Source organism: Bison bison, unplaced genomic scaffold, assembly GCF_000754665.1.
Source record: "Bison bison bison isolate TAMUID 2011002044 unplaced genomic scaffold, Bison_UMD1.0 scf7180017864244, whole genome shotgun sequence".
In the NCBI taxonomy this organism is placed as follows: Eukaryota; Metazoa; Chordata; class Mammalia; order Artiodactyla; family Bovidae; genus Bison; species Bison bison.
Window position 1 is genome coordinate 1,606,313 of NW_011494816.1, and position 26,752 is coordinate 1,633,064.

At 45.7% G+C, this 26,752-nt stretch overlaps 1 protein-coding gene across 4 annotated transcripts; it reads left to right on the plus strand.

Moving 5' to 3' along the window:
- The first annotated feature begins 181 nt into the window (after window positions 1–181).
- Window positions 182–7,921, plus strand: LDLRAD1 (low density lipoprotein receptor class A domain containing 1). Of its 4 annotated transcripts, XM_010847141.1 has the most exons (5): window positions 182–311; window positions 1,302–1,581; window positions 4,768–4,815; window positions 5,182–5,310; window positions 6,727–7,921. In XM_010847141.1, the coding sequence occupies exons 1-5, from the start codon at window positions 213–215 to the stop codon at window positions 6,873–6,875; spliced, it is 705 nt and encodes a 234-aa protein (XP_010845443.1). In that variant the 5' UTR covers window positions 182–212; the 3' UTR covers window positions 6,876–7,921. The 4 variants fall into 4 exon arrangements, with proteins under 4 accessions (XP_010845443.1, XP_010845444.1, XP_010845445.1 ...); XM_010847142.1 differs by lacking the exon at window positions 4,768–4,815; XM_010847144.1 differs by lacking the exons at window positions 182–311; window positions 4,768–4,815 and adding an exon at window positions 2,097–2,151 and having other exon boundaries at window positions 1,440–1,581.
- Window positions 7,922–26,752: the final 18,831 nt, after the last annotated feature.

Consider the following 26,752-nt stretch of genomic DNA (forward strand, 5'->3'; position numbering starts at 1 on the left):
CCTCAATTTCCTCAACTGTGAAATGGAGATAACAATAGTCTCCCTCACTTGTGGTCGGGAGGACTAAGTGGGTTAACATATGTAACAGTGTAGTGCAGCATGTGACAAAACAAGTGTTCAGTACATGTTAGCAACTGGTGGTGGCCTAGGAGTTACTAGAGAAATGCAAACTAAACCGTAGTGAGATACCATTTCTCACCCACCAGAGGCGGATGTCAGAAAGTCTGACACTTTCAAGACTGTGGAGACAGAAACTCTTGTCACTGCTGATGGGGGTGCAAACCAGTACAGCCTCCAGGAAGAGTGGTCGGGTAATATCCGGTGAAGTTGGGGGGCCCTGCAGGGTGATTCTAGATGTATGTGTATGTGTATTTCTAGAGAGTGTGTAAAACCTAGCCACTGGAAGCATACATGGCATGTTCAAGAAACTGGTTGGCTCTGGGGAGGGAGGGAAGGAATAATAAAACTGGGGAAAAAAAGAGGACTACAGTTTTGCTATACTTGATGGAAAGATGACTAAATTTTAAAATTATTATCTCTGGATGGTGGGCTTCCCTGGTGGCTCAGATGGTCAAGAATCTGCCCGCAATACGAGAGACCCGGGTTTAATCCCTGGGCCAGGAAGATCCTCTGGAGGAGGGCATGGCAACCCACTCCAGTATTCTTGCCTGGAGAATTCGATGGACAGAGGAGGCTGGCGGGCTTGAGTCCACGTGGTGGCAAAGAGTTAAACAGGACTGAGCAACTCAGCACAGAAACATACACATCTCTGGATGATGGATACATGATTATTTGTTACACTAGTCTTCCAAATTTTTTGTATTTTCTTACGTTTTTAAATTTTGTTTTTCAGGGAAAGAGAGGGGGAAGAAGGGAGACATTAGAGCAAGTGGACTGAGTGGGTCTGGTATAGTGTTGGGCGTTGAGTGGGGAGGACAAAGAGATCCATCTACGGGGGCACCACTTTTCTTCAGGAATGAGGGGAAAAGAAGTTTAGAGAGACAGATGAGAAAGCTGAAACTCGGGTTAAGTGACATACCATTTTAGTGGAAAATACATGTTCTTTCCACATAGGTTATGTATTTCATTGAACAAACATCAGTGAAAACATGATCCCTGCTTTTTAGCCACTGGAACCTTAATTCTGGGTATTTCTGCCTGGATTTTCATGCAGATGGGGGGACCTCCATCTCATCATCGATGTGGGGGAAAATCACACACTGAAAAATTCCTGAGTTCAGCTTCCCTCTCAACCCCGCACTGTGTGATTCAAGGGCAATTTCTCACTCTCTGAACCTCAGGCTCTTCTGTCACATAGAGAATTCTGGTGTTGGAGCGTGGCTGTCAGCCTGCAGAGGGGGAAGAGGCCAGGCCGGAGCAGGGCCCTCCTGCCCTTTCCTCTTCTTGGGAGGCAGTCTGGGAGGAGCCTGCCCACAGGGAGGGTGCAGCTGGGAGAGGCCTCCTGTCCTTCCTCCTCCTGGCTACCCCTGGTGACAGGCCGGGAACCTGCCGAGTTTTCTGCATTGCCAGGGCTGGAGACAGGAGCTGGGAGCCAGAGACATGAACAAGATCTTCCCCCAGGTAAGAGCTGCCCTGAGACGGTTCCTGACCTGGGGCAGGGGGGCGGGGTGCAAACACCAGGCTAAGGGCGGGCAGTAAAGAGGGGAGACACTGAGATGACTCGGGTCCCCCACCGCCCCGGAGGCTCTCTACCAGGTTGTAGGGAGACGCAACAGGTGAACCAGGTACATGGTTCAGGTGGTGAGAGCTGGGAGGGGACAGGAGGCCAGGGGAGGGAATGATTGACATTAAGGGGGCCGCCTGGGGAGCTTCTCCAAGGGGTACCCCCTGAGCTGGTTTGAAGGATGAACGTTTGCCAAATGGGCAGTGGAGGAAAAGGCTTTCCAGGAGAAGAGCACAGTACAGGCCAAGGCATGGGAACATAAAGTAGACACGAGTGTGGAGCAGCCGAGTGGGAGGGCCAGTGTTCCCACCCAAGGCTCTTGGTGATGCTTCTGGGAAACTTTTCAGTCCAGCTCCCTGAGGCTGGACCTCCCCTCCCCTCAGCCCACCCCACATTCTGTTCTCTTGGGCAGGGGGATGCCAATGGCAGTGCTGCTGCTGGAAGCAAAGCCCTCCCTGGAGGGGAAGGTAAAGGCCGGGGGGCCTGGGGCCAGCCCCTCCCCCACATGGGACTTCCTTGATGCTGGGCTGTTGCTATGGAGACACAGAAGCGGCTCCCTAAGGCTCCCTCTGTCTCTCAGGCCTCGGCCTGTTGTTCATGTCATCCATTCCCAGTGTCCCGGCCATCTGTACCAACAGCCATTTGCTAAATGCATAAGCACATGTGAGCACATACTGCGCACTGCCCACCCCGCAGACATACAGTGCCCCCCAAACCCATAGAGGAGAGAGCTCTAGAGTCCAGTCCCTGACTCAGGGTGACTCAGGTGGGTCTCCACCTCTGAGGGATAAGGTGGGAGGGATCTCACGTTTATTGAGCACCTACTCTGTGTCCAATCTTGACTCTCCCTTGACCACTGAGGGGAGAGACCCAGAGAGGAGCTACTACTAATAACTATCAAGGATCAAGGCCCTACTGTGTGCCCAGCAACATGGGGCCTCTTCTATACCCAATGGTCAGCTCTGAGGAGGTCTCCTGTTAGGTGCAATAGCAGATGAGGCAGCTGAGGTGACGTGAGGTCGGGTGGTTCAGCTGAACTGGGATCCCGCACGGATGGGAGGCGTGAGGCAGGGTTCAAGTTCGAATTAGGGTCCCTTGGCTTGCAGAGCCCCAGTAACTTTTTGCTCCACACTGGCGCTCGTTTATTTCAAGCCTGCTTCATGAAGGGCCTGGTGTGGAATAATGGGCTCCTTTTCCCGTCTGTCCCCAGGGGAATCAGCACTTAAGGGCTTTCAGGTTTTGAAGTGCGACCTTCACCTGGCCATGGCCCCCGAGACGCTTCTGTGACCCCTCCTGCCCAACCTGTGCTGTGCAAATATTTGAGAAGCAGCTGCTTGGCTGACCGACCAGGACGCTTCTCCTTGCCAGCCTTCTCGCTGTCTCCCTGGTTACCCGAGTTTACAAGGGAGCCACCAACCGAGGCTGCAGGGAATGTGGGTTTTAGATTTATGCTGCGTCTCCTCCTCTGTCTCCCTTCCCAAGGTACACCCACCCCAGGCTTCAGCCACACTTGCTGTCCCCCATATGCCATCGGGACCTCTACCCTCCTGCGCCCTCTACCTGGACTGCGCTCTCCTTGCACCTTCCCCTCACCCGCCCATGGAAATCCCATCCTCCTTCAAGTACCCAGGACACCTCATTCACCACACTGGTCACCTGGCTGTGTGAGCAGCTGGGGAACAGGTACTGGTCTGACTGATAGACCAGTACAGAGCAGACTGCTCTGAAAATGTGAGTGGACTGTATGGAGTGACCTGATCTGACCTGAAGTGGGTTCTTCCCTGGATCTCTAGGTCAGAACATTCCCAAAGCACCTATTGTGTGCCTGCTGCTGGGCTGACCTCTGAGGACACATGCCCCTGCCCCTTCCCTCAGATAATAGTCCCCGGGGGACAGAGGAGTGCTCACACTCTTCTTTTTATGTGTCCAGACCTTGTCTTCTAAGTGCAGCTGCAAGCTTTTGGAGGGCAAGGATCAGAGTTGTGACTGCTTTTATGTACCTCTACAGAGCAGGGCACCTAGTCACTCAGTCATGTTCAACTCTTTGCAACCCCATGAACGGTAGCCTGCCAGGATCCTCCAGGCAGGAATACTGGAGTGGGTTGCCATTTCCTTCTCCAGGGGATCTTCCCAACCCAGGGATTGAACCTGGGTCTCCCATGTTGCAGGCAGATTCTTTACCATCTGAGCCACCAGGGAATTTAGTAGGTCCCCAATAAGATTTTCTTTCATTATTTCACAAGCCAGAAAAAATTCAGGAGCAAAGTCACTTAAAGGTGTCACTATCATTTCCAGATTGGCACATAGTAGATGCTCAATAAAGACAAATAGTGGCTAGAACCTTCATAGCACTTACTATGTTCCAAGCCCTGTTCTGATCCAGTACCAGCTCAATCCTCTCAACAACTCTAGTGTAGGCATTAGAGCCCCATTTCCCACGTGAGGAAAACAGGCACAGAGAAATAAAGTGGCTTCTCAGTGTGGCCCAGCTGAAAAGTGGTGGAGCTGGGATTCCAACCAGCATCCTGGCAGGTTCCAGAATGAACAATTAGTTGACACCGTGGAAAGAGCACCAATTTTGGCAGCAAATAGATGTGGACTGACATAACAGCTCCACACAAGGGGACCTGGACTTTTCCTTCTCTGAGCTTCAGTTTCCTCGTCTGTAAAATAAAAGTTGTCTTGAGTAATTAAAATAATGGCTATGAAGGGCCTGCTTTGGTTTCTGCCCTATCGCAGGAACTCAGGAAGCAGGTGTCCGTGTTTCCTTCCCTATCTCCTGAGGAGACAGACTCATGGAAGGACATGGGGGTTATGGGTGGAGCAGAGACCTGGGTTTCTCTCGCTGTGGAGCATGGACTCTAAGTGCAGGGGCTTTAGCAGTTGCAGTGCATGGGCTCAGTAGCTGAGGCTCTCGGACTCTACAGCACCGGCTCAATAGTTGTGGCTCACAGGCATAGTTGCTCCATCGGATGTAAAATCTTCCCAGATCGGGGATTGAATCGTGTCTCCTGCATTGGCAGGTGATTTCTTTACCGGTTAGCCACCAGGGAAACTCCACATTTATTCTTGTTGTGTTCCAGTTGGAGGAAACTTCCTGGAGGTGAAGGAACTTGAACCTGGACTTGCAGGTGGGATGGTTTTGGACAGGTGTCAAGAAGGACATTTCTGGAGGGAGGAGCAGAGTAAGACATGGTGTGGATGGGAAGGAGCAAGAGCTGAGTAGGACTGAGGAAGGGAGGAGCAGCTCTGGGCATCCTGTTGGATAAACAGGGAAAGAACCCTCCTCTCCCCTTGATTGACCTCCTCCCCAGGAAACCTTCTCCTTGTGCCCTTCCTGGATGCTCAATGACCTTGGGTTTGTCAGCTGCCAGGCTGGTCAGGACAATCTACCTCCTTTTAGCTGTGAGACACCCGCAGCCTGAATGTACCGGCCTGCCCGTACCTGAACTGCAGCCAGATGTGGACTTGCTCCTGCTTCATCTCTCCCTCTGTAGGAGATGTGCCCCAGAGCCTCCCCGGCTTTCTTGTGGCTCACTGTGGAGACCCTGCTTCCTGGATCTACTCAGACCAAATGTGTGATGGGATCAACAACTGTGGGGACTGCTCAGATGAACTGAGCCCAGGTGGGGGTCTGGGCACAGGCTGGGCTGGGCAACTGGCCAGGCAGCGGCCAGAGGGCAGAAGTTAACCAGAGAATCTCTGAGGTTTCCCCTGCGTCCCCTGTTTTCATTCTAGGAAGATGTTTCCCACTTCTGCTTGAATGCCTCAAGTGGCAGGGTGCTCATTACCACTACAAGTGGTTCCTTCCAGAGAGTGATTCTTCTGTGGTGGGGAGCTTAGTTTCAAGGTCTCAAATGAGGAAGCCAGGGAGCCCAGAGGGCAGTCACAAGAAGAGTACCTACGTGGCCCAACTGGGATTTGAACCTGGGCTTCCCTCATCTCCTCTGCACCACCCAACAATCCTGTGAAGAAAACAGGGCAGGAATCACTGGCCCCACTTTATATGTAGGTAAACTGAGGCCAGAGGGGAGAAGCGACTTAGTAAAATGAGTGATAAAGAGGGAGCTTATGTATAAACCCAAGTCTCCCAACTCTAAGATTTGAGTTCTTTCACTGCCCCAGAGTTTGCTTCCAATCTCTTCCCTAGCATTCAACCCACAAATATGTTCTGAGCACTGTTGGGGCTGGCCTGGTGCCAGGTCCTGCTGGGGGACAGCCAGGGGTCAAACATATGTCCTATCCCCAGGACTTACATCATGCTAGTGACTAAAGGTAGTGCCAGGGGTCCTGGAGAGGTTTTTGTTGGAGTGGGGGAGGGGAGAAGAAATCATCAAGGGAGACTTCTCAGAAGAGGCTGTGTTCAAGCTGGCCTTAAAAAATGGACAGGGTTTCACCAGGCAGAGACTGGGTGTGCAGCGGTGAATGCTGGAGGCCCAGGGTCCAGGTTAAAGAAGGGAGGCCTGCAAGGTTCCCTCAGGGAGTTGTAAGTGGGCTGGTGGGACCAAATTAGGGTGAGAGAGGAGGATGGAAGATGACGGGCATTAATATTTGAACACTGACCATGGGCCTGGCACTTGGCCTATCTTTCTTAGTAACAACCTTGAGCAGATGAGGAAACTGAGGCTCAGACAGGGTGAGAGACTTGCTTGAGGTCACACGCAAAGTCACATAGAAGTTTAGCCCTTCTGGATGGCACACATATGATACATATATCACTTCCTGCTGCTTTGGTATCTAAGGCAGATATTACTAGGCTTGGATACAGCCTCAGTGCTTTTCTCAGCTCAATAATCCTAGTGGGGCCCACTGATGGATCACATAAGATGTACATGAGACAGGGTACTTGTCACCCTGCCACAAGGATGCCACCCCAGGAGGCTCTGAGCTGAGTTGGGGAGTCTAGATTCTCTCTTCTGCAGGAAATAAGGAATACAGTCAACGTGTGTCAGATAGGTTAGGGCTGGGGGGCTATGGCCAGCTGCAGGGCTTAGGAGTGCCCCGGTGCATGGGGCATTCCAGCTGTTCTTCTGTCTTCCCAGTGACTACCTGCCCACCCTGCGGCCCTGGGTGGTGGCGCTGCCCCTCGACTGTCTTCAGATATTGCAGCTGTATCCCCAGGAGCCTCTGCCGGGATCATGTGCAGCATTGCTTCGACTGGTCTGACGAATACTCCTGTCCTGGCCCTTGACTGAGTCACCCAGGCCAGAGTGGGCTGCTGTCTGGAATGGGGTTGATAACCCTTCACATGTGCTATGAATCCAAGAACAGAAAGGAGTGTTTGAGATCACGTAGAGGAATCTACACACCATCGTCTCTGAATAGGAATTGCCTCTCCTGCTTTCAAGTTTTTCAACCTCTGCTTGAATTCTTCCAGGATGGGGGGTTCATTACCATGTTAGGCAGCTCCTAACAAAGATGAGGGAAATCTGCTTCCATGATTTGCGGCCTGCCTCTGACGACACACAGAGGAAATCTTCTCCTTTGCTCCAAGACAGGCTTATAGATACTGACCTTGCCACTCCTTGGAGAAAAAATAAGTTTTGAGCTTGAACACCAAGCTGAGAAGTTTAGACCTTCTGGATGGCACATATACGATACATAATGCCACTTCCTGCTGCTTTGGTACCTAAGGCAGATATTGCTAGGTTTGGATACAGCCTCAGTGTTTTTCCCAGCTCAATAGTCCCAGTGGGGCGCACTAATGGATCACATGAGATGTACATGAGACAGGGTACTTGTCACCCTGCCACAAGGAAGCCACCCCAGGAGGCTCTGAGCTGTAGGAAGAACAGCTTGAGGAGTCCCTCCTCAAGCCCTTCTATCCCCTCTCCTCTGGACCACTTCCACCCTCACCCCAAGACCACCCGCCCAACCAAACAGCCCAGGTTCCTTCAAGTAGGGATTGTATTTCAGTCCCGAAGCCTGAGTGAACCAGCTATTTCTTGGCATACATTCCAGTTTTACAGCACCCAGGCAGGCAAGGATGGATATATCCATTAAACAGATGAGGAAACTGTGGCCACCAGGATCGTACAGCAAAGTCAGGCTCAGAACTGGGACTCAAACACGGTCCATGGTGTCCCGACCCCAAAGTCGTTTCTGCTACCAATGTGACCCTATCTTGGCCGGGGTGGAGGCCAAGGGTCTCTGGGTTTAAAAATGTAGCTTGAGCCCCAAGCATCCAGTATCGTGCATCGAACCTGGACTGGCAACTCGGGAGGGTATGGGGAGGGAGGAGGGAGGAGGGTTCAGGATGGGGAACACAGGTATACCTGTGGGCGGATTCATTTCGATATTTGGCAAAACTAATACAATATTGTAAAGTTTAAAAATAAAATAAAATTAAAGAAAAAATGTAGCTTGAGGGTCAGAAAGTGTCCCACCCTCATTCTGAAAGATGGACTTGGAATCTGGCTAATAAGAGGGTTCCTGTTGATGGAGACAGACATATCCCTGTTGGAAATTAATATAATCAATTCTATGTATCAGTCTTCTGTGAGTTTTGAACTAAAAATGGACATCTGAGAGACAGGTGAGCTCCAGTTCATTCATTCATTGCCACTGAGTCAATTCATTTGCTCACTGAACAGTCTCTGTGTGCCTGTTCTGTGCCAAGCCCAGTGCCAGGCACCCTGAAGTGAACACACCTGGACCCCAGCGCCCGAGGAGAAGAAGGTGTCACGGAGGAGGCACCTCACACTGGAAGGACGGGTGGGGCAGCAGGAAGTGCTGGGCTGAGGGCACCAAGGAGGGGCTTTGGAGAGCCAGAATGTGGCCATATTTCTGATTCAGATGACTTGAGGGCCAGCTCGTGGAACAGGACACCACAGAGATCCCACCTGAGCGAGGCTCAGCGTGGGTTCTGGCACCTTTGGCTGAGTTTCTCTCCAAGGGCAGCACAAATGGGGCACAGCCGGTATGCTCGCAGCATCCTCGGTTCCGAAGACTGATCCAGAGGAACTGACTGACCCCTGAGGAGGAAGAAATGAAAAATCACTTGGACAGAGTGCCAGGTGGGCTATAAACCACGGGGTAACAAAGAGTGGGACACAACTGAGCAACTAAGCATAGCACGGGGAACAAGAAACGGTCCAGCAGCTCATGCCCAGCGTTCACATGCCAACATGCTCCCGATGCCCAGAGCATTGGTTGTTGAAAACAGGGTCACTGAGGAGAGGCCATGGGAACAAGAGCCTACGCTAGCTCCCACTGAAACCACACAACTTAGGTTAGGGCTCATACTCGGCCAAAGCCCAGGCTGGGACTTGAACCGATTGTCTTTTAATTGAGGTCACACGCCTGGTCTCAGGACTTAATGAAGCTCTGGTTCTTTAGGTCTCTTCACAGAAAGAATTCAGGGAGAGGTAAGAAGTGGGTTTATTTAGAGAGATACATATTCTACAGACAGAATGCAGTCCATCTCAAAAGGTGAGAGTGGCCCTGGGAGAAACACTCCACACACAGAGCGTTGGCCATCTCAGAAGGTGGAGGACCTGAAACATGGGGTGGTTAGTTTTTATGGGATGGGTAATTTCATAGGCTAACGAATGGGGGGATTATTCCAACTATTTTGGGAAAGGGGAGCTTTCCAGGAATTGGCCCTCCATCCACTTTTTGACCTTTTATGGTTAACCTCGGAACTGTCACGGCACTGCGGGTGTGTCATTTAGCACATGCTAGTGTGAGTGTACAGTGAGGTCCACTGGAAGTCAAATCTTCTGCCAAATTGGACCTAACAGTTCCAATCGGTCTGTGTTGTATCCTCAAGGGCTATGCCATTCTTCTAAAGGTTGTGCCCTGACGGTGTTTCAATACCAGTCAGCCTCAGAGTTTCAATTGCAGGAGAGGCCCAGTTCCCACCAGGGGCTGGTGGTGCAAAGGTTGGCCCCTGTGGGAGAGAGACGGGGAGACCTCAGTGGTCATTCAGTCCTGAGCTTCTTCAGTGGGCTGCAGCTTTCTCAGAAAAATACTCAGAGGCACTCAGTTGCACATAATTCTACCCTCCGCTCCCAATCAAGGCCATCCATGGGCCTTTACAGGAAGGGGAGCCCCTTCCCAGGGCCTGAAAGTGGGCTCCTGCCTAACACTCAGAAATGAGTTGTCTGAGAAGGCACACAAACTGACAAAGCAAAAAACTTGACCGTGAGTGGGCCCCAGGGTGGAGAGCAACAGGGAACCCAGGAGGCCTGCTCTGCCACATGGCCCCAGTCGTATTATGGTAATGGGGCCAACTTCTGGGTTGTCTCTGGCCAGTCATTGTGCTTGGCTCATATTTGGTCTGACTCAGGGTCCTTACTGATGGGACCTCCTGTTGTGAGACAACTCATGAGCAAGTTATCATTGTGTCTGGCCAAGGCGGATGGTTTCAGTCAGCCGTTCCCTGACAGGCCCCTGGGGTTAAGGTGTTTCAGTTTATAGGATGAAGAAACCAAAGCTGAGACCAACTTGCCTGAGTCCATTCAGCATGTCAGTAGCAGGGGGAAACCAAAACCCAGCCTTCTGGGTAGACATGGTTGGCACTTGCTGAGTGCTCACTACTAACCAGGCACCGTGTTAAGAACTTTACCTCTCATCCTCCAACAAGGCTCCGAGGGTGGTACTGTGCTTGTGCGAGGTTTAGAGAGGCCAGGCAGCTTGTTGAAGGGCGCACGACTGTGAGCGCAGAGCCAGGGAAACAGAATCCTGCGGGATCGCCCAGAACAAAAGCCTTTCCATGCCTCACCCCCTCATTTCTCACTTGGTCTCCTAGGCCTTTCCCGAGTTACAAAGAGCAGACTCCAGCAGTTACTATTAATAACTAGGGATGTGAAGAATATAGAAACAAAGGAACAGCAGTTAAACAAGAAAAGTAACGAGAAAACAAGAAAAGTTAAGAAAGAAAACTAATAATAGTTCAGGGATAAAACAGAGTCCTACTTCCTCCTCAAGGCATAAACATAACAATCTGATGCCTATCTTTGAGTTGTTCTGTAGCAACTCAGACCCCCACACTCAGATGGACGCTGGTGACCACAGACTGAACAGAAGCACTAGACTCCAGACTCTCCAGAACCAGAGGGTGGATGGTGAAGATTCCTGAAACACCACACTGTTACTTCTCAACCAACCAATGAAAAGAAAGTCAGGAATCCTGGAGCCTTCATCCCCAATGTTGCCTTTAAAAATGCTCCCCTGTAAAAACAAAATGCTCCCCTGAAAGCCATTGGGGAGTTCGGGTCTTTTGAGCCTAAGCTGCCTGTTCTTGCTTGGCCATGCAATAAACCTTTCTTTGCTCTAAACTCTGACACTTCCATTCATCTGGCCTTACTGTGCCTCAGGCACGTGGACTTGGGTTTGACAACACCAGGAGTCTGGACACTTAGCTATGGCAGTTGGCTGTTTCATGCTAAGTTTCAGGAGGTCTGGGAAGCTTCCAGTGGCAGTGACCCCTGAGCAGGGCCATGGAAGAGCCAGAGACAGGGTAGACCAGGCTGAAGAGCTGCAGGGTGCCAGTGCAAGAAGGGAGCCTAAGGGCATGAGAAGCAGTCCCTCGAGGCTGGATTATGAAGAAGAGTCTTGGATTCTGAGCAGGAGGGGTGAACTTGACCCTGGACATGCAGGGTGCTGGCAGAGGTTTTCAGCAGAGAAAAACACATTTGCTTCCTTTTCCTGGAAGAGAGGCTGCAGAGGCTCTCCTCAGAAGGCTTTCCTTTGTACATGGATGTCATGACCAGACTACTTTGCAGGCAGGAGGGGGAGAGGAAGAGCCAAAAGGTGAATTCCCCTGGGAAACAGTAAAGCTTCCAGCAGAAGAAAGGGCAGGGCCTTTAATGAGTATGTCGACAGAAGGAAAATATACAACTAAAAGTTGCAAGTTAAGTTTTACTCAGGGACCTTACTGAAAACTACAGTCCAGGAGACAGCCTCTCAGACGGGTCTTAGGAGCCACTCTGAAGAGATAAGGGAGGACCCCAGATATACAGGTTTTTTTTTTTTTCTTGCTGGGAACACAAACAAAAACATGTAGTTGAACATCAAAAAATTACTGCTAATCACAAAGAAAAGACATTTCAAATGAATGATTTGGGCACTTTTCTATGCATGGGAAGATACAAGACTCTGGGTTCACTGAAATCATTCTTTACATATCCTTTGTAACTCTCTCGGGCCAGTAACCAAAGCACAGAGTATTTCCTGGTTTTCTCCATTCTATATTCCCCTCACGGTGCACCATTGGTGGGAGGCTGCAGTGGCTAATGGCTCGATCTTTACAGAAGTGGTATGTATAGTGGGCACCATTCTTTGTTTACTGGAATAGCAGGCAACAGTCCCTGTCTACAAATATTAGCAATATTTGCTGAGCATTTAGTACATGCCAAGCACTATTGCAAACTTCTGTGTCTTAGTTCTTGTACCTCATTTTACCTTACCCTCATAAAGGAACCTGGCTTGGTATTCGTACTTCACAGGGGCTAAGACAGATGAAGTTGCTGGACTAAGGCCACACAGTTTTTAAAGGGTGGTGCCAGGATCAAACCTTGATAGGCCCAAGCCCAGCGCCCACTACCTCCACTCCTTGATGGCTCACTCTTTCTTAGCCAGGACTCCCTAGAACAGAAAGCTGGAGCCTGCGCCGGGGGAGGCAGCCTGTCAACAGGAGGTGGCTGGTGCTGGCCGAAGAATGGTGTTTGTTCTTTTCTGGTTTATTGGTTCTTCTTTTCAGAAAGAAGCAGGTGCTGTAGCAACCTCCCAAACAGCATTCCATAAGCTAGTCCAGGAAGCCGCAGAGCCCAGGGTGATCAGCCAGGCCCCTCCCTTGGTTCACATCAACAGAACAGGGGATTTAATGTCACAGCCTGCAGAGAGAACTCAGGCAGCCAGCGTCAATATTTGCCATGTCCCAGCCTCCCTGGCCCCAGCTCCAAGATCAGTACGTTAAGTACAACAGGTTCTTCTCTGTGCAAATACACAGGGATAGATGAATGGAATTTAAAATGGCTCAGGCTTCGCCACAGGGTCTGGACTGGAAATCTGGCCTGGTTTAACCTTCTGCCATCACTGTTTGCCTGGGGCTCTCCATTCATCCTTAAATTCACCAAACCACATACATCAGAGCTGGTAAGAAGCTCAGAGTCCAGCCAGATTTCTGGTAGGAAGACACTGCTTCCTGGAGAAGTAGAGAGGGAGGGGACCAGCCCAAACTGGAACTGCCTGGTAGCCATCTCTGGGATTCTGAGGGCCACCCAGCAATTCCAGGCCAGGCAGAAGCGATTTCTCTTCGAAAAAGAGCGATCTCTCTTCTAAAAAAAAAAGCAGTTTCTCTTTTTAAAAAAAGTTATTTAAAAAACACACATTTATAGTTATATTTACATTTAGTGAAATACACAGATCTTGAGTGTATAGTTCAGTGAGGTTTTTTTTTTAATTGGGCTTCGTTGGGTCAGTTGTGGCATGGAGGATCTTTCATCATGGCTCATGGACTCTCTGATTGCAGCACGAGTCTCAGTAGTTGTGGTGTACAGGTTTAGTTGCTTCGTGGCTTGTGGGAACTTAGTTCCCTGACCAGGGAACAAACCTGTGTCCCCTGCATTGCAAGGTGGATTCTTAACAACTGGACCATCGGGGGAGTCCCTCAGTGAGTTCTTTAAAAAAAAAAAAAAAAACAGGTTTATTGAAGTATGATTGACAAACAGTAAGCTATACATATTTAAAATGTACTCTTTCATAAGTTTTGGCACACATATATACCCATGAAACTATCACATAATTTCATGTCCATCGTGAACATGTCCATCACCCTCAAGAGTCCTTGTGCCCCTTGGTAATCCTTCACTCTCACCCCACCCTGATCCTCACTTCCATATTTAGACAACCACTTCAGAGTACATCATGAGAAACGCTGGGCTGGAAGAAACACAAGCTGGAATCAAGATTGCCGGGAGAAATACCAATAACCTCAGATATCCAGATGACACCACCCTTATGGCAGAAAGTGAAGAAGAACTAAAGAGCCTCTTGATGAAAGTGAAAGAGGAAAGTGAAAAAGTTGGCTTAAAGCTCAACATTCAGAAAACGAAGATCATGGCATCTGGTCCCATCACTTCATGGCAAATAGATGGGGAAACAGTGGACACAGTGGCTGACTTTATATTTTTGGGCTCCAAAATCACTGCAGATGGTGACTGCAGCCATGAAATTAAAAGACGCTTACTCCTTGGAAGGAAAGTTGTGACCAACCTAGACAGCATATTAAAAAGCAGAGACATTACTTTGTTAACAAAGGTCCGTCTAGTCAAGGCTATGGTTTTTCCAGTGGTCATGTATGGATGTGAGAGTCGGACTGTGAAGAAGGTTGAGAGCCGAAGAATTGATGCGTTTGAACTGTGGTGCTGGAGAAGACTCTAGAGAATCCCTTGGACTGCAAGGAGATCCAACCAGTCCATCCTAAAGGAGATCAGTCCTGGGTGTTCATTGGAAGGACTGATGTTGAAGCTGAAACTCCAATATTTTGGCCACTTGATGTGAAGAGCTGACTCATCTGAAAAGACCCTGATGCTGGGAAAGATTGAAGGCAGGAGGGGAAGGGGACGACAGAGGATGAGATGGTTGGATGGCATCACCAACTCAATGGACATGAGTTTGAGTAAACTCTGGGAGTTGGTGAGGGACAGGGAGGCCTGGTGTGCTGTGGTTCATGGAGTCCACAAAGAGTTGGACACAACTGAGCGACTGAACTGAACTGAACTGATTTTCCATCAGTATAGGTTAGTTTACACTTTTCTAGAATGTTATGTAAGGGAAATCATACTGCATATACTGTTTTTTTGGTCTCTCTGGCTTCTTTCACTCAGAATAGTTCTTATGAGATTCAACCACATTGTAGCATGCCCATAGTCACTGCTTTTTATTGCTAAGTAGTACTCCATTGTATGGATGTACCATCAGTTGTGAATTCCAGGCTTAAGAGATGCACTCTCCATTTATCCATTCATTTGCTAATAGGTTTTAAGCTAGTCTCAGTTTGGGCTATTACAAATGAAGCTGCTCTGAACAGTTTTGTATAAATCTTCGTATGGACATATACTTTCATTTATCCTGGAAAATAGAATGGCTGGATGTGGTAGGTGTATGTTTAACTGTTTATGAAACAGTTTGTTTTCCAAAGTGGTTGTATCATATTCTTACTGACACTTGGTAAGGTGGGTCTTTATTTAATTTTAGCTGTTCTAATGGGTAGGTGGTAACATCTCATTGTTTTGCTGTTATTTGTTTGGTTTGTGAGGGTTTTGGCTGTGCTACCAGACCTGTAAGATCTTAGTCCCTGACCGGGGATAAACCAGTGCCTCCTGCAGTGCAAGCGTGGATTCTTAACCGCTGGACCACCAGGGAAGTCCTAGCAGCATCTCAGTGTGATTTTACTTTGCATTTCTCTAATGACTAATGATGTTGAGTATCTTTCCATGTGCTTATTTGCCATTCATATATCTCCATTGGTGAAAAGTTTGTTCAAACAGTTTCTAATTGCTTGCTTTTTCATTATTGTGTTAAAAAAAATTTTTTTTTTAAATGTATTGTGGCTGTTCTGGGTATTCATTTCTGCACGGGCTTTCTCTCTACTTGCAGTGAGCAGGGGCCACCTTTTGCTGAGGTGCTAGGGCTTCTCATTGCCGTGGCTTCTCCCGTTGTGGAGCACAGGCTCCAAGGCGTTCAGACTTCAGTAGTTGTGGCACATGGGCTCCGTAACTACAGTTCCTGGGCTCTAGGGCACAGGCTCAGTAGTTGTGGGGCATGGGCCTAGCCCCTCCGCAGCATGGGATCTTCCCAGACCAGGGATCAAACCCGTTCTCCTGCATTGGTGGACTCTTTACCACTGAGCCAACAGGGAAACCCCATTACTGGGTTTTGAAAGTTCTTTATATACTTGGAACATACACCCTCTATTAGATTATTATTTGCAAATACTTCTTCCAGTCTATGGCTTGTCTTTTCATTCCCTTAACAGTGTCTTTCAAAGAGCAAATTTTAAAATTTTGATAAAGTTCAATTTGTCAAATTTTTTCTTTTATGGATCATGCTTCCAGTTGTTGTGTTTAAGAAAAAATTACCTAATGCAGGTCACAAGGGTTTTATACTATATGTTCTTCTAGAGTGTTTATAATTTTAGGGTTTTTTTCTTTCCAAGAAAAACTCCATTTTATAATGGAATGATAAAAAAAAGCTCCATTCTTTTGTTTAGATAAATTTCAGTATTGTCTAAGCTGATTTCTCCACAGATACTCTTTCTTTGAAAAGCCATTGACACCAAAAGATTCAAGATCAATTTGGTTTCATCCTTAAGGTCTGAAGTAAAACAATTCTTTGCAAGGATTTATAAATTAGACATTCATTGGTTAAACTTCAAAATATCACTTTGAATTGAATAATAGTGAATTCTCTTAACTGCTGGTGAGATTCTGGCAAATAAACTGATCAATTAGACTTGTTCAGTAAAGCCATTTTTAAAGCCTAGAAAAAGAATCCAGGGGTTTCCAACGACTCATCCTCCATGTTGAATTACTCTCAGTTTTGGAATCAAATATTCAGCATGTACTTACAGTAAGGGAATTCTGCTGTGACTGAGATAGAACTGTAAGTATAACTTGGACAATCTACTTCTAGTATCAGTATTTCCTATTTGGAATAGCTATCCAATACATATCACATCTGGAAGAAGAGTCTCCTGAGATGTCCATGAGTGCCTTCAGGGTTCTTTCACAGAGCTGAACACCTGTCCTGACGTCTTCTCCAGTTCTGAGGCACCTCAGTGTTTTAGGTTTTATAATTAGGTCTACGATTAACTTTGAGTTAAATTTTGTATATGGTGCAAATAATGAATCAAAATTATTTTTGTTTGGTATTCACACATGGAATCCAATTGTTCCAGCACCATTTGTTGAAAAGACAGTCCTTTCTCTATTTGATTGTCCCTGGTGGTGGTTTAGTCACTAAGTTGTGTGTGACTCATGTGACCCCGTGGACTGTAGCCCACTGGGCTCCTCTGTTCATGGGATTTCCCAGGCAAAAATACTGGAGTGGATTGCCATTCCCTTCTCCAAGGGATCTTCTCAACCCAAGGATTGAACCCAGGTCTCCTGAACTGCAGGCAGTCTCCTGCATTGCAAGCAGTCTCCTGCATTGTAGGCAATCTTCTGCATTGCAGGTGGATTTTTTACTGGCTAAACCACCAGGGACGCCCTTCATTTGTCCTTGCATCTCTGTTAAAATATGGTGATTCATACACTTGTGATCTATTTGTTCCATTGACTTATTTGTCAGTCTTGATACCGATACCACATTGTCTTGATTCTGGTTGCTTTACAGTAATACTTGAAATCATATCGTCTGTGAATAGACAGTTTTCTTTCTTTTAAATCTGGATGCCTTTTATTTCTTCTCATTTCAGGCCATTTTAACCTGCCATTAATGTCAATAATGCATTTTCATTTTATATAATGTTGTTTTCATTCCGAGGAGCTTGATTTGGGTCTTTCCTGTATTCTCCATGCCTCTACTTTCAACACATAGAACACAATTACTTTTAATGTCCCTCTCTGATGATTCTAATATCTGTCAGTTCTGGGTAAATTTAGATAGATTTTTCTCCTCACTATGCTGTGCTTAGTCAGTCGTGCCCAACTCTTTATGACCCCATTATATTTTCTTTCTTTTCTTGCCTGGTAATTTTATTTTTCATATACTATAACAGCTATTTTGTGGTATAATTTACATATCACTCAACTCACTGCTTTAAAATGTGCAATAATCTTTAGTATATTCATAGAGTTGTGTAACCATCACTATAATCACTTTTAAAACATTTTCATTACCCAAAAAAGAACCCTCGTACCCATTAGCTGTCTTTTCTACGCAGCCTTTCTTCCCTAGGCAACCACTACTCTGTCTCTATAGATTTGCCTATTTGGGGAATTCCGTATAAATGAAATCATACAAAATGTGAGGGTTTTTTGGTGGCTAATTTCTTTCACTTACATATTTTTGAAGTTCATCCATTTTGTAGTATGTATCAGTACTTCATTCCTTTTTATTGCTGAGTAATATTCCACTATGTGAATATATGTCACATTTCGTTTATCAGTTCCTTGGCTGATGGACATTTGGGTTGTTTCTACTTTTGAGCTACTCTGAACATTTATGTACGATTTTGTATGAACATTTTAATTTCTCTAGGAGTGGGACTGCTGGCTCATATGTTTAACCTGGTCATATGTTTAACCTTAAACATATTTATGCTGGGTCATAAATATGTTTAATCTTCTGAAGAAGGGCCAGACTGTTTTCTACGGTGGTTGTACCGTATTACATTCCCACCAGTAGTGTATGTACAAGGGTTCCGATTTCTCCACATCCTCACCAACACTTGTTATTGTCTCTTTCTTATTATAACCATCCTAGTGGGTGTGAAGTGGCATCTCATGTGGATTGTGATTTTGATTTGTATTTCCCTGATAACTGATTATGTTGAGCATATTTTAATGTGTTTATTGGCCACCTGCATATCTTATTTGGAGAAATGTCTACTCAGCTACTTTGCCACTTTTTTAGTAATTTATTTTATTGCTAAGTTGTAAGAATTCTTTATATATTCTGGATACAAAAGACCTTATCAAATATGCTTTGCAAATATTTTCTGCCATTCTGTAGGCTGTCTTTTCACTTCTGTCCAAGGAAGCATAGAAGCTTTTAGCTTGGATGTAGTCTAACTTTTCGTCTTTAATTTTCATTTTTGGTCAATTGTGCTTTTGGTGTCATATCTGAAGAGACTTTGCCTAACCCAAAGTCATGGAGATTTATGCCTATACTTTCCCTTGGACTGCAAGGAGATCCAACTAGTCCGTCCTAAAGGAGATCAGTCCTGGGTGTTCATTGGAAGGACTGATGCTGAAGCTGAAACTCCAATACTTTGGCCACCTCATGCGAAGAGTTGACTTGTTGGAAAAGACCCTGATGCTGAGAGGGATTGGGGGCAGGAGGAGAAGGGGACGACAGGATGAGACAGCTGGATGGCATCACCAACTCAATGGACATGAGTTTGAGTGAATTCCGGGAGTTGGTGATGGACAGGGAGGCCTGGCGTGCTGTGATTCATGGAGTCGCAAAGAGTCGGACACGACTGAGCGACTGAACTGAACTAACTGAACTTTCTTCCAGGAGTTTTATAGTTTTAGCCCTTACATTTAGGTCTATGATCCATTTTTAGATAAATTTTTTATTTGGTATGAGGAAAGGGTCTAATTTTATCCTTTGCTTGTGGCTATCAAGATACCTGGCACCATTTGTAGAAAAGACTATCCTTTCCCCATTGAATTATTTTGGCACCCTTGTCAAAAATCAATTAACTGTAAATTGAGGGTTTAGTTCTAGACTCTACCTGCTAAATTTTTATTGGATGCTAGACATTGTGAATTTTAGTTTGTTGAGTGTTACATTTTTTGATTTCCTGTATTCTTGATATGGCTCTGAAATGTTGTTAAGTAACTTATAACACTTGATTCTTTAAGATCTTGCTTTTAAGACTTACTGAGCAGGACTAGAGCCATGTTTGCATGAGTGCACACTAAGTCGCTTCAGTCATGTTCAACTCTTTGTGACTCTATGGACTGTAACCCACCAGGCTCCTCTGTCCATGGGATTCTTCAGGCAAGAATACTCAAAAGGGTTGCCACTTCCTCCACCAGGGGATCTTCCCAACTCAGGGAGTGAACCCAGGTCTCCTACACTGCAGGCAGATTCTTTACCATCAGAGCCACCAAGGAAGCCCAGAGTCATGTTTAGTCTTGGCTAATTACTATCTGGGACTAATTATTCTCCACTACGGAGGTAAGAATTTTCTGAATTCAATAACTTGGATAATGAGGTTTTTCTACTATTCCTAGTCCTGTGTGGCCATCAAGTACTGCTTCCTCTAATCCTTCTGGGTGGTTCTTTCTCTGGCCTGAAGTAGTTTCCTTACATGCAAGTGCTGCTCAGTACTCTCTGGAATTCTCAAGGGGCACTCTCTGTATATCTCCAGAGTTCTCTGTGTCTATAGCTTTCTCCTCTCTGCTGCTCTGTCCTGTGATCTCTAGCTGCCTTGTTTTTTCCTGAATTCTAAGCTCTAACTCCTCAATTCATGGATTATGCTAGGCTGTGCCTGGATTCCCTGTCCCTTTGCTGCAGTCTAGGAAATCTCTCTAGGCAGTAAGCTGGAGCAATCATAGGGGTCATGTTGTATCCTGTCTCTTGGGAGTCACTGTCCTTTATTGCCAGTGTTTCTAAACTGCTGCTTCATATATTCTGCCTGCTTTTTCGGTTGTTTCAGGCAGGAAAGAAAAGCTGGGCCCATTATTGCATTGTGACTGCCTTCTGAACCTTTTGAGTAAAGCAGAGGGAGATACTTTCCCAGAGTTTTTCAACCCCACCAGGCCAGAGGTCTATACCTCCAGATTTGTCCTACCTCATTCACTGAGAAGACAAGGTCCAACCATCATTATTTCATTTTATAGGTTGGGATACTTAGGCAATGACTCAAATCTCCTATTCTTTTCAGATGGGAATGTGGGAATGAATGAGATTAAGGCCTACAAAATTCTCTCTTTTGGCCTGCACTCTGCTGTGGGGAAATACTGAACCTGAGAATCAATCTGAGATTACATCTTGACTTTCCCAAAAAGGACCCACCCCCTCACATCTCTGATACTAGTTTCCCATCTTCTAAGCACACTGAAATTACAGAGCACTTTACTTAGATCATTGTTACCCTCATCCCAACATCTTCATTCAGTATCTCAAAAAAGAGTCTTGGGATCTGCCACATCAGAGTCTTGGGAGGGGTGGGAATGTGCTGATTAATTAAAATGCATGCTCCTGGGGCCAATTAACTTCCCAGAATCAGAATGGAGGGGTGGAGGTTAACTGCACTTTTTTCTTTTTAAGATATTTTTTTTATGTGGATCATTAAGTCTTTATTGAATTTGTTACAATATTGCTTCTGTTTTATGTTCTGGGTTTTTGGCTGCAAGGCATGTGGGATCTTAACTCCCCAACCAGGGATGTAACCTGTACCCCCTGCTTTGGAAGGTAAAGTCTTAACCACTGGACTACCAGGGAGATCCCTGCTTTTTTTTTTTTAACAGGTTCCTTGAGTAATGGCAACTCACTCCAGTACTCTTGCCTGCAAAATTCCATGGACAGAGGAGCCTGGTAGGCTACAGCCCATGGGGTTGCAAAGAGTCAGAAACGACTGAGTGACTTCACTAGAATGATCTCTGGGAACTTCAGGGAACCACTCATCCAAACTCTTAAGTCAGCAATTTTCCTCCCAAGATGTACAACACTTGCTGGATGTGTTATCTTATCCTTTTTTGTTCCTAACCTCATGAGCATTATGTGGCTTGATTAAAAAAAAAAAAAAAATATATATATATATATATATATAAATCAAAATAGTCTTTTTGATCATTTCGCAGAATTCTTTGAGATGACCAGGGAAATCTAAGTGTTTGAGATTTCCAAGCCTGGAAAGGACTTTGAAAGTCATCTAATCCAACCCCCGCCCCCGATGTTTGCATTGTTTATGTACCAGTCTTGCCGAATAATCACCCAGCTTCTGTAGGCGCATTTCAGAGGACCTTGCTACTCCTTCCCATAGCTATGCTACTGAATCAAATCTCTTAATTAGTTCTGGATCCAGAAAAATTATGTTCCCTCTGCCCCAGGAAAGCCCTCCCTCTGAACACAGTTTTGTATTTATTAATACAAGACTCCAGATGATCAAAGCTGTGTTTAACACTAAAAAGGCAGTGGGGAGAATCTCAAGACCAGAGAAAAGAGCTACAAGCTAACTCTGTGTCAAGATGTTAAACTGTGCCAAGCATTTCTATGATTGGAAAGCATTTTTTAAACAGTCCCCATGCTTTCTTATTCTCATGTGTTTTCCCTCTGTCTGGAGGCCTCAGGGGGAGAATCTACTTCTCTGCCCTCGTCAGCACCTAGAGGCCCCCGTTTTCCTTGGTCTGCAGTCCCTTCACTGTAATACTCCGACCTCTTGGCTCTGTCATCACATCTCTCTTTTGACTCTCATCTTCCTGCCTCCCTCTTAGAATGACCCTTGTGATGACAGGACAATCTATCTCAATATTTTTAATTTGAGCACATCTACAAAGTCCCTGTTACCATGTAAAGTAACATTTCCAGAGGTTATGATCTGGACATCTTTGAGGAGGTCATTGTTTAGCCTATCGCAATGAGTATATGAGGGTTTGTTCTATTCCTTTAAATGTTTGAATGAAAAAACGGAACGAAAATACTCCTTTGACCATAAGACCCCAATTACTACAAGAATTTGGAATTTATACTCCTTTGGACTTCCCTGGTGGCTCAGAGGGTAAAGTGTCTGTCTACAATGTGGGAGACTAGGGTTCGATCCCTGGGTTGGGAAGATTCCCTGGAGAAGGAAATGGCAATCCACTCCAGGACTATTGCCTGGAAAATCCCACGGACAGAGGAGCCTGGTAAGCTACAGTCCATGGGGTCGCAAAGAGTCGGACACGACTGAGCGACTTCACTTTCACTTTCCTGTAGTATAGATGGAAAAGACATGGCTTGGGAATTTCTCCTGTAGTTCTTATTACCACCTTATCTCCCATTCTTTTTAATAAACTCCAGTTGGGTTTTTAACATTCACCTTTCCCCCCAACCCAATCAAACCATGGACAACCTCCAACTTGTCAAATAATTTGTCCTCATCCAATTGAAGTACTCACTTCACTATTCTCTTCTTGTCATAGCATTTTCACTTCTAGGCGCATACTCTCCTGGTTTTACCCGTCTTCAACATCCATTCCTCCTCCTTTGCATGATCTTACGTGTGGGAAGGCCCTAGGCTGTGTCTCTTTTCTATCTACACTTCCCCTAGGTGATTCTATACTCTCATGGGCTCCAAATGTCAACCCTATACTACAGAACCCCAACTTTATTTATACCTTCAGTCCTGATGACTTCTCTGAGCTCCAGACTCAAATGTCTGCCTGCTTACTTGAGCATCTCATTACATCTCTTCAACTTATCTAAAACAGAACTCTTAATTTCCCCACCCACCCCATATCTATTCCTCTCCTGCATTTTCCCATCCATTCAGATGCTCAGGTAAAACCTTAGGAAGAAGTCATTTTTTATTTTACTCCCTCTGTTCCTTCACTCTCTGACATTAAATACATCAACATAACCTATCAGCTCTACCTCCAAAACAGCCTTCTATCTAACCTTTCATCATCATCATCACTGCTTTTGCTATCATCTGGTCCAAGCTGCCAGCATCTCACTTGGGCTCCTTTAAAAGGAGTATATCAATGCTGTATATTGTCACCCTGCTTATTTAACTTATATGCAGAGTACATTATGAGAAATGCTGGACTGGAAGAAACACAGGCTGGAATCAAGATTGCCGGGAGAAATATCAATAACCTCAGATATGCAGGTGACACCACCCTTATGGCAGAAAGTGAAGAGGAACTAAAAAGCCTCTTGATGAAAGTAAAAGTGGAGAGTGAAAAAGTTGGCTTAAAGCTCAACAATTCAGAAAATGAAGATCATGGCATCCGGTCCCATCACTTCATGGGAAATAGATGGGGAAACAGTGGAAACAGTGTCAGACTTTATTTTTCTGGGCTCCAAAATCACTGCAGATGGTGACTGCAGCCATGAAATTAAAAGACGCTTACTCCTTGGAAGGAAAGTTATTACCAACCTAGATAGCATATTCAAAAGGAGAGACATTACTTTGCCAACAAAGGTCTGTCTAGTCAAGGCTATGGTTTTTCCTGTGGTCATGTATGGATGTGACAGTTGAACTGTGAAGAAGGCTGAGTGCTGAAGAATTGATGCTTTTGAACTGTGGTGTTGGAGAAGACTCTTGAGAGTCCCTTGGACTGCAAGGAGATCCAACCAGTCCATTCTGAAGGAGATCAGCCCTGGGATTTCTTTGGAAGGAATGATGCTAAAGCTGAAACTCCAGTACTTTGGCCACCTGAAGCGAAGAGTTGACTCATTGGAAAAGACTCTGATGCTGGGAGGGATTGGGGGCAGGAGGAGAAGGGGACGACAGAGGATGAGATGGCTGGATGGCATCACTGACTTGATGGACGTGAGTCCGAGTGAACTCCGGGAGTTGGTGATGGACAGGGAGGCCTGGCGTGCTGCGATTCATGGGGTCGCAAAGAGTCGGACACGACTGAACAACTGAACTGAACTGAATGGTCCTGATTATACCTCCCTACTCTACTCTTGCCTGCCCACCCCCCACCCATGACCCATGATCCACACACTGGACCCATCAAGCAGCAAGGATTCACTCTGCAAATTATAAATCAGATGACATGATTTAATCAGAGGCTTTCTGTTACACTGAAGTAAAAGCCAAATTCCATGACCATAAGGCCTAGATGATTTGCCACTTGTCTCTCTCATCTTTTACCACTTGTTCACTGTACACAAGCCACCTGACCTTCAGTCTTCCTCTTCTTTCTGTCCCTAGAATGTGCCAAGCATTTGCCATCTCAGGCTCCATACTTGTTCTTTCCTTTCCTCAGAACCTTTTTACCTAGATGTTTGTATGACGAACTCCTTCTTGTCGTACTTCTCAGCTCAAATGTCTCTTCCTCAGAGAGGACTTCTGCAATCCCTAAATTAATTTAAAACTTAACTCTCCCCGTCTCCCTCCCCTAGTATCTCATTACCAGCTCTACTTTATCACTACGTGAACTTAGCCTGTTGACCTACGTCCTGTTAACTTACCTGTCTGTCTCACTTTCCTTGAGTGGAAGCTCCTTTAAGGCAAATACTGTCTTTTGTCTTGTTCAGTGCTGAATCTCCCACACTAGGCACAGGTTAAAAGTTCAATGGATACTTCTTCAAATGAATAAATGAATAGCTCAGCATTTTTTGGAGTAAATGTATGAAAAGAAAATTTGGCCTAATGTCAGATTATGTAATCCTAATAAACTAAAAAATTCTGATTCAGTAAATTTGGATGGGATACAGGAATTTTTAACAAATCCTTAGGAGACTCTGGGGCAGGGAATCACTCACCATAGTTTTTGGGTAACACTGGCTTCCCTGGTGGCTCAGACAGTAAAGAATCCACCTGCAACGCAGGAGACCAGGGTTCAATCCCTGGGTTGGGAAGATCCCCTGAAGGAGGGAATGGCTACCCACTTAACTATTCTTGCCTCAAGAATTTCACGGACAGAGAAGCCTGGTGGGCTACCGTCCATTGATTTATTCACTCTTGCAAGCTTTATGTAGGTAAGATGGCTTAGTTTTAAACAGCAAGCTAAGTATTAGCAGAAATGAATCACTTGCCCAAAGTTCATAATTAGTCAGCAAGTGAATTCTAGAAACTAAAAAGTCTAATTTTAAAAACGCAAATCGTACAAGTTAAAATACACGCAGAGATTACCTCATCTATTTTATGCTAGTCGTGATTTCTTAACCTTCATCATTTGTTTCAGTCATTCAAAGCCTAGACTTTCATAACTCTATCTGAATGACTACAATGAACTGTTTGGATCAAACAAAATATGTTTGTTTAAAGGACTTACCAGCAAGGGAAAATGAGAAACTTCAAAGGAAAAAGAAGCTAAAGAAAATGAGATCTTAGTTTCAAAAGTACACTGTATTTATAAAAGAAAAGTAATCAGATGTTGCTTTGAAAGATTTGCCCTCCAAAACGATCAGCATAGGTGGGATGTTTGACGAGTAATCGATGCCACTTTGTGCCACAGCATTACACCACAGCAACAGGCGCCTGGAGATGGTGGGCGGTGATCAAACTAGACTCACGTTTGACTAACAATACGTGCTGAGTTTGACACGTAAGGCTAGTTGTTTGTACTAGGAATCTGGCAAGGTGTGCTACCGTTCACCCAAGTGATACATTAAAGCTCAACTCTACCTCCACAACAAAAAATCTGCACTGAATCTGCCTTTTCACTGGATAAATTTCAGATATCAGAGCTTTTGATATGACTCTAGGCAACAGGCAGCCACATTTACAAAGGGAGCACCTTGCCTTGCTCTGAATAGCAAACAGAACACGTCAGATCCAAGATCTAATTATATTAAAATCCTGGTTAAACTCCAGAGCATTTCCAGATGTCAAGTCTGTTACACCAAGTTCCTAATTCCTAAGGTATTCTCTCCCTTCCTTTTACTAGCCAGTAGGTCTTGCTTTAAGTTCACCTTTTATGGATGGAATATGGTCTGGAGCAGCACTGTCAAACAGAAATACAACGCAAATCATGAAAGCAAGTCATGTAAATTTTCTAGTAGCCACATTAGAAAACTTACCATTTTAACATTTAATCAACATGGAAAAATGGAGATTATTTTTCATTCATACTTTTAGGCTCTGATTCTGATATTCAGAATGCATTTTACAGCACACTTCAACTTGGACTAGCTGCAATTCAAGTGGTCAAAAGTCACACGTGAGTAGAGACCACTGTATCGGACAGTGAAGGTCTAGGGCCTTGTTACTCCAGGTGTGGCCCTTAGCATCATCTAGGAATCTGTTAGAAATGTTGACTGTCAAGTCTAACTCCAGATCTACTGAATGAGAATCTACAGTTTAAAAAGATCCCCAGGCAATTTGCATGTACAATAAAGCTTGAGAAATACTGGTTTAAGGAGTCATGCGTCTCAGGTTCTTAACCTGTCAAATGGAGGTGATAATCCTTACTTGCTAGGACTACTGTGAAGATTCTTGGTTTACTTAATAGACTTTTAATAATGAGATTGGCAAGGGGATCCAACCAGTCCATTGTAAAGGAGATCAGCCCTGGGATTTCTTTGGAAGGAATGATGCTAAAGCTGAAACTCCAGTACTTTGGCCACCTCATGAGAAGAGTTGACTCATTGGAGAAGACTCTGATGCTGGGAGGGATTGGGGGCAGGAGGAGAAGGGGATGACAGAGGATGAGATGGCTGGATGGCATCACCGACTCGATGGACATGAGTTTGAGTGAACTCCGGGAGTTGGGGATGGACAGG

What these genes read in the sequence shown, in the direction of transcription:
- LDLRAD1 (XM_010847141.1), top strand. Translation starts at nt 213, where the DNA reads ATGTCAGAAAGTCTGACACTTTCAAGACTGTGGAGACAGAAACTCTTG. An exon ending in ACTTGAACCTGGACTTGCAG is followed by an intron (nt 4,816 to 5,181) that starts GTGGGATGGTTT and finishes CTCCCTCTGTAG; the next exon opens with GAGATGTGCCCCAGAGCCTC. An exon ending in CTCAGATGAACTGAGCCCAG is followed by an intron (nt 5,311 to 6,726) that starts GTGGGGGTCTGG and finishes CTGTCTTCCCAG; the next exon opens with TGACTACCTGCCCACCCTGC.